The sequence below is a fragment of the Myotis davidii genome, unplaced genomic scaffold (genome assembly GCF_000327345.1).
Source record: "Myotis davidii unplaced genomic scaffold, ASM32734v1 scaffold221, whole genome shotgun sequence".
In the NCBI taxonomy this organism is placed as follows: Eukaryota; Metazoa; Chordata; class Mammalia; order Chiroptera; family Vespertilionidae; genus Myotis; species Myotis davidii.
Window position 1 is genome coordinate 7615476 of NW_006293349.1, and position 7564 is coordinate 7623039.

The window sequence follows — 7564 nt, forward strand, 5'->3', positions numbered from 1 at the left end:
GACCAGGGGCTGCACCTAGGGATTGGGCCTGCCCTCTGCCACCCGGGAGCAGGCCTAAGCCAGCAGGTCGTTATCTCCCAAGGGGTCCCAGACTGCGAGAGGGCACAGGCCGGGCTGAGGGACCCCCCTTCCCCCGAGTGCACAAAGTTTTGTGCACTGGGCCTCTAGTATATATATATTTAAAAAAGAAAAAAAATGAGTGTCATAGAGCTCCTTCCTGGTGATGCTGTAATTGCAATGAGATTTGTTTAGCTCTGGCCGGAGGGATCAGCTGGATAGAGTCGTCCCCTTACGCTAAGGGTGTGGGTTTGATCCCCAGTCAATGCACAAAAAAGAAGCGATTCCTTAAGCTCAAAGCCTGGACCATTCTTCTAGATTCAGAGACTAAACTCTTCCAGGCTCTATCGCCCCCCTGGACCGAGTTGAACTGCACGTAGTATTTTTCGTTCTGTGAAGATGACACGGCCAACAGTCAGTGCTGTCTGTGTGGCCCCGCGGAGCGAAGACCAGCACGTGACAGGCACCGGGACAGCACATTGGACGGGACCCAAAAGGCAGAGGATGAGCAGGTTTTACCCGAAATCTTTGTGATCATATCCCAGCGAACCTTTACCTTGATCCTAGATTGTCCGCCTTGCAGCCACTTACTAAACACAAAGGAGCAAAGTAGATGACATTGCAAGATGTTCCTGGCACCCGGAAGCACAGTTGGCCCTGGGGGTTGTAGTGTATCTTGTTGCGTAAGGGCGACTGCTGTTAAAATACATTTTTCTGCTGCCTCTATCCGGGTCAACAGCAGATTCCTGACTGGGGCTCTGCCAACGGGTGACTCTGCCTTTTAACCTCATTACTACTCAAGGGTTCCATCTAACTGTGACAGTCTGTACGCTCTCTTATTTATTTATTTTTTATAAACCTATTTTGTTTTCTTATTGAATTGATTGGGGTGACTTTGGTGAATAAAACCGTACAGATTCAACTGTACAGTTCAATAAAACATCATCTGCCCACTGCCTCCAGCACTCGGCACCCAAAATCAAGTCTCCCTCCTTCCCATTCATCCCCCCTTCACTACTTCCGCCTCGCCCACCCCCATGCACCTCTGTCGCCACACTGTTACCCGTCTCCGTACTTTTTGTTGTTGAATCCCTTTACCTTTGCACCCTGCTCCACACCCCCTCCCCTCTACGCTCTCTTATTTTTAATACGACTGTGGAACTTATAGACCAAAGTACTCCAGAGCCCTTGACTAGGGACTATATCACACCACACAATACACAACCCCGAGCTGGCCCAAGCCGAATGCAAACCCCTGGTTATGTACGGAACGTGGGCTGCACCAGCTACAAGCGCCTTCATATAGAAATCTTTTCACTCACTGATCGATTCTTTGCTTTTTATGTTCTTGTTGAACTTATTGGGGTGACATTGGTTAATGAGATGTGCACTGTACTGTGTGTTCTTCATCCCAAGTCGAATCCCCTTCCATCACCATTACCCGCCCTTTACGACCTCTCTACCTGCCCCCACCCCTTCCCTCTGGCATTCACCATACTGTTGTCTGTGTCCACGAGTCTTTTTCTTTTCTTCGCTTAATCCCTCCACTCTCCTGACCCAGCCCCCAGCCCCCTCCCCTCGGACAGCTGGCAGTGTGCTCTCTGTACCCCAAGTCTGTCTCCACTTGGTCAGTTTGCTTTGTTCACTAGTTGCCACAGACAAGTGCATCCTATGGCCCTGGCCCTTCCCTGACTAACGTAAGTCAGCTAGTGCCTGGTCATGTGTGGGATGTAAGCGTAACCAGCTCCTGGCGGCCCACTGGGCGGGCTCCCCAGTGACTCAGGCTGCTGGGCTCGAAGACAGAGTCCTGAGAATTACTGCCGTCCTGCGATCTGACAGGCATGGCACCGCGTTTGGAAAGATGGGAAATAATGCTCCGGGGAGCTGCCACTCACAAGTTGAGACGTTACCAACGAATCTCTGAGAAGACAAGCAGGTGAATTGCTCTGATTACTTCTAATCCCCCTCTCAAAGCTGGAGCTGGCTCACCCTGAATCCACCTCTATCCCTCTCCTCACCCGAGGAAGGGCTGGCTGTGTTATAAAGCCACGTCAGTCAAATGCCTTTCAAGGGTGGGGGACCTGGGACGCGGGTGCGCTGCTAAGCTGGGAACACCAGAGACACAGGAGGCTGGGAGGTGGGAGGGGGTGGCCTCGCTCAGGACAGCCCGGCCCAGGTGCAGTGCGGCCCCTGCAGGTAGCCGCTGGCCAAGCAGGTCAGTCACTTTCTCGATGCCAAATAGGGCGGAGGGCACATCTCCGAGTTCAGGGACAGGAAAGCACGTTACACAGAGGACTTAACAGGTCTCTCTCTCTCGCTCTCAAACAAAAAAAAAGAGTACAATTCATTTTTTTCTTCCCGGGAAATAGGGAAAATTAGTAAAAGGAGAAAAGGACAAGTTGGTATCAGTGAAGTGATGGCATTTTGGCTCTAACATCCTAAGGTGGGCACTTGTTTGAACAGCTAACAAGCTAGTGCTCCAGGGGAAAACTAACCCATCCCACTGCGGGACGAATGGAGGCAGAAGCGCCTCCTCCTCCATGCTGGCCTCCAGGGTTCTGCAGTCCTAGCCCCAGCTGTGTGCTGGGTGAGGGCAGCTTTGCACGGGCAGAGCAGAAAGGCAGGACGAGGGGCCCTACAGCGTGTGCTGTGCTTCTCCGTCTGCAGATTTATGTCAACTCAGTGTTCACTCTGGGGAAGAACCAACCAGCACCCTGAGTGGGAAAAGGGAGTGTGGCCTTCCAAGGGGTGCCAAAGCCGTGCGGGGCTGGGAGGCAGGCTCCGGTCCCTGCCCTGGCCACCCTGGCGAGCCGGCCTGAACTCGTGTGCCCTCGGGAGGAGGCAGAGCCGCTGGTACACACCTGACACCAGGGGATTAGATCTGCTCATCTCCAAGGCCGTGAAATGAGATGAAAAGTTCAGGGAATGCTTTCTGGAGGCATTGCATAGGGATTTCTTAAATGGAGTTAGCTGACACAGAACTCTAATTTAGAATGAGAAGAGAGAGTGCGAGGAGAGGAGGCGTTACCTGTCATGTCTCAGGATAGGTGTCGGCAGCACGCTTGTCAGGAGCCACCCAAACTCCGCCAGCGTGTGCAGCAGGGGCGCGTAGTCCGTCTTGATCTCGCAGCCCTGCGTGACAACAAGAGCTCAGGTCCACGGCTGGCCCCCTGCGAGCTTGGCCAGTGGCCAGGGCGCAGGCGTTCTGATGGGTGTTCCCCTTCCAGCAAGTTCACTTTCGCTGGTGCCGGCTTCCTGGCCTTATGCTCTGCTTCCTGCTGCCTCGAACCCTGGCTCAGTGGAGACACTGGCGCGGGGTTGGGGATGCGTCAGGGCCTCTGGCTGCTCCCTAGAATTTGGGCTTTCCTGGGTCCCATTCCCTGGGCCTGGTCTGGCCTCCAACACTAATGGGGGTGGGGAGTGGGAACCTGCGTTTTAAATGAGCTCCCAGGTGAGCTGGATCCTGGCAATCCGCAGGCCTCACGTGCAGAAACACGCGTGTGGGGCCCGGACTGAGGACCAGAGCGGAGAGTGTGGCCGGGAGTGAAAGGTGAGAGGGGCTTGCCATGGGTTTTGATGGATTTTGAGCTTAAAGCTGGAATGGATTTTTATGTGGTGCTTTTCCTCTTCCCCCCAGTCCTGTCCCCTCCTCTCACTGGGTTTCTGGCTTCCTGGCCACATGGGCTACGTCTCCGCCCTTGGTGAGGCCAGAGCGGCAAACGCGTCCACAAAAGAGCCCGCCAGCGAGGGCCTAGCGCAGTGGTCGGCAAACTCAGTCAACAGGGCCAAACATCAACAGTATGATTGAAATTTCTTTTGAGAGCCAAATTTTTTAAACTTAAACTATATAGGTAGGTACGTTGTTATTAACTTAATGAGGGTACTCCTAAGGCTGAGGAAGAGCCACACTCAAGGGGCCAAAGAGCTGCATGTGGCTCGCGAGCCGCAGTTTGCCGACCAGGGGCCTAGGGCTGCGGGCCCACACGATATGCCTGAATTCGGCCTGTCCCCCTCGGGCGGGCGGGCTGTGAATCAAGGGCACACGGCAGCCAGGCCTCCCTGGTTAGGAGGCAGCGTGGGCGTTCGGCTGCTGGGAGAGAACACCTTTCGTTCGGATGCCTTTGCCTTTGAGAGGTCACAGGTCAGAAACCAGGTCCCTTGGTTGCTGGAGACAAATGCCAGCTACCGTCGGAGTTTGTTCACGTTCACCCAGGTGCCGGCATTGCATAGAGAGCCTCGGGCGGGGACTCTGTGGGCTCGAGGGCCGGTCTTGGGGAACTCGCTGCCCTTCATGCACAGGTCATTGTTTTGCTGTCTTATCACAAGTTGGGCGTCACAGGCACTGCTCCCCCAGCGGAGAGAGGTTTGCGGTTTGCTCCTGCGTCTGAAGGCTGCTCAGACAGCGGGAGGGGCTCACTGTGTGAGGCGGTGAAGGCCGTTAACATCATATAAAACGAGCCCGGCCGGCATGGCTCTGTGGTGGAGCGTCGACCTATGAACCAGGAGGTCACGGTTCGATTCCCAGTCAGGGCACATGCCCCAGCTGTGGGCTCGATCCCCAGTGTGGGGCGTGCAGGAGGCAGCTGATCGATGATTCTCTCTCATCAATGTTTCTAACTCTCTATCCCTCTCCCTTCCTCTCTGTAAAAAATCAATAAGACGTTTAAAAAGTATATATAACTAAATATGAAAGTAAAGCCGAATTGTCAGCCAACGGCAGCTTACCTCGATAACAGTCCATTGCTCCACCACGATGGCATCGTTTCCTGTTCGGCCAGACCCTGGCACCCCGGAGCCTTCCTCTTCGTAGATGAAGAACCCGCCCAGAGCTTTAGGCACGTGGTCCCCTGCGAGGAAGAGGATACAGCTGAGAAGAGCTGCAAATACGAAGTGTTTCTTAAGAGCGTCCCCGTCCTTAAATAACCCTCGTAGGAAGCAGAAAGGCAAGCAGGTCCCTTTGTAAACATTTGTTGTGGCTCCATCAGCAACCCCCTCCTCCTCTCTGAAGGTTACATTTTTGTTGCGAAGGTCAAGACCAGGGGTCCTCAAACTTTTTAAACAGGGGGCCAGTTCACTGTCCCTCAGACCGTTGGAGGGCCGGACTACAGTTTTTAAAAAAAACTCTGAACAAATTCCTATGCACACTGCACATATCTTATTTTGAAGTAAAAAAACACAACGGGAACAAAGACAATATTTGTATTTGCATGTGGCCCGCGGGCCGTAGTTTGAGGACCCTTGGTCAAGACAGTTTTATGCGTCAGCCCGTTAAAATCAAACTGTGAACATAAAAACGATGATAACCCAAACAAGATAAAGTAATATCCTACACGGAGAGGCCAGCCGATTTCCTACACCCAAGGAGCACCCGGAAAGAAACTGCGCCTTGAATCGTGGTTTCTGGTCTGTAGGTTGTCTGCATGTTAGTTCTACTCTTGAGAGAAGCAGCAGCACTATTAGGCTTGACATGTACCGGTGGGACAGTAACACGAATGTGAGGCAAGGTGACGTCAGAAGTGCAAACATGGAACGATGCTTTACTTCAGTGATGCTTGAAAAAAAAATGAACGGTGACAGGAAGGTCCTAAACAGAAGTCATTGTCGAAAGGACGCCTGCTGGGCAGGAAGTTTCCAGGGAGACCTTTCCTTGAACGGCTGACAATGACCGTCTGGCCAGAGCTAAACTGATTTTATGGGTGTTCTTTTGTCTCCAATTCTGCAATCGCAGACGGTTTTCCCACGGTCACATGTGGGTTGAACAATGTGGTTTTCCTGGGGCGCAGGGTCACCTCCACGCTGGCCTGGCTGACAGTTGTCCAAGTAACAAAGGCCTGCGAAGCTCTCAGTGCTCTGCTCAACTTAAATACAAACGAGGCAAGAATGCTTTCCGTGTGATTTGTAGTTTTAGTTTTTATGAACAGGCTTCTCCACCCTAAGAGGAGATCATGGTGCCATCATTCGCACATCGCTGACAGTTAAGACAGACCGCCATGAAGAACTTATGCTGTCCGAGTGGCGTCCAGGAAGTTTAACTCATTGGACATGGTTTTCTAAGGACAGCAGATGCCCTATTTCCTATTTCCTTTTAAATGTACCTGACCTTTGTCACACCAAAGTGACCAGAAGAATCAAGTCTCTTTCTTTTTTTAAATATATTGTTATTGATTTCAGAGAGGAAGGGAGGAGAGATAGAAACATTAATGATGAGAGAGAATCATTGATCAGCTGCCTCCTGCACGCCCCCTACTGGAGATTGAGACATGTGCCCTTGATTGGAATCGAACCTGGGACCCTTTAGTCCCCAGGCCAAGGCTCTATCCACTTAGCCCCGTGGTCGGCAAACCGCGGCTCGCGAGCCATATGCAGCTCTTTGGACCCTTGAGTGTGGCTCTTCCACAATACACCACGTGCGGGTGTGCACGTACAGTGCGGCTGAAACTTTGTGGCCCGTGCACAGAAGTTGGTATTTTGTGGAAGAGCCACACTCAAGGGGCCAAAGAGCCGCATGTGGCTTGCAAGTCGCGGTTTGCCGAGTCGCAGTTAGCCAAAGCTAAGTCTCTTTCTGATTGTAGGTTCAGGGCATCACTAACCACCATAAGAAATGGCTATGTCCTAAGTCCTTTAGTTAGAACGGGGGCATGCATTTTAAGAATAATGATATGCTTCGATAACAATGTAGTTATTTGCGATCTGCCTCCTCGGGGATTCTGTGGCGTGAGAACCGTGGGTTTTGTGGCTCTGCCTCTGTTTTCTTGTTCCTGGTACCAGGGTTCCCCGTACCTGTACGTTTCTTTTAGTTTGAGAGAGAGAACGGGGCCCAGGTGCGCCAAGACCTGGGGCGCCGCCTGCCGCCGAGCAGCTGTCTCCACCTGGGCCGTGTGCCCGGCAGTATGACCATCTTCTCCGTGTGCCTGATATGAAAAGGCACAAAGCCCTGACCCGCCGCTTCTCAAAAAACCCTCTCGGAAGCCAGTGCCACCCGTAGCAACGGAACGTACACTGTATGGAGGAAGGGTGGGCCCAGGCGCAGTCCGAGGTGGATGCACACCTGGCGTCCTATCCCGCATGTCCATACGGTGTAAGGAAATGGCCCCTTCTGCCCCTTCTGAGGACACGCGGGAGGAGGTTCACCTGTGAACTCTGTACCCCCTGGCACAGGCCACACCCCAGGGGCCCCGGATGGAGAAGCACACGCTTAAAAGGTCCCAGGGAAGAGGCTACGTGTCGGGACAGGATCTGACACATTCAGTTCAGCTACAGGTCGATGCCACGTCTGGCTGGACGGGAACATTCCACGGTCGTCTTTTCAGTGCACGTGTCACTGTGGGCCTTAACCTGAGGGCGGTGGGCCCAGGGCAGGGTCGGTGGCGGGCAAGCCCATGGGGACTGTGTTTCCTTCAGGAGCTCTGTCTCCGGAAGGAATGCCAGCCTGTCTCCGCCCTCACCCCACCGCCCCTCCCTGCCGTCACGCCAGCAGCTCCCACGCCTGCTCCCGCCCACCCCCTGT

The 7564-nt window shown here is 53.4% G+C and overlaps 1 protein-coding gene across 1 annotated transcript in view; it reads right to left on the reverse strand.

The window, feature by feature from the left end:
* The window catches only part of RFTN2 (raftlin family member 2), a 41492-nt gene that overhangs the window by 10948 nt on the left and 22980 nt on the right, over positions 1-7564 (reverse strand). The window contains exons 6-7 of the mRNA XM_006767086.2: positions 4783-4904; positions 3086-3189 (exon numbers count right to left, since the gene is read on the reverse strand). Coding sequence (XP_006767149.1) covers positions 3086-3189; positions 4783-4904 — 226 coding nt within the window. The remainder of the gene's footprint in view (positions 1-3085; positions 3190-4782; positions 4905-7564) is intronic.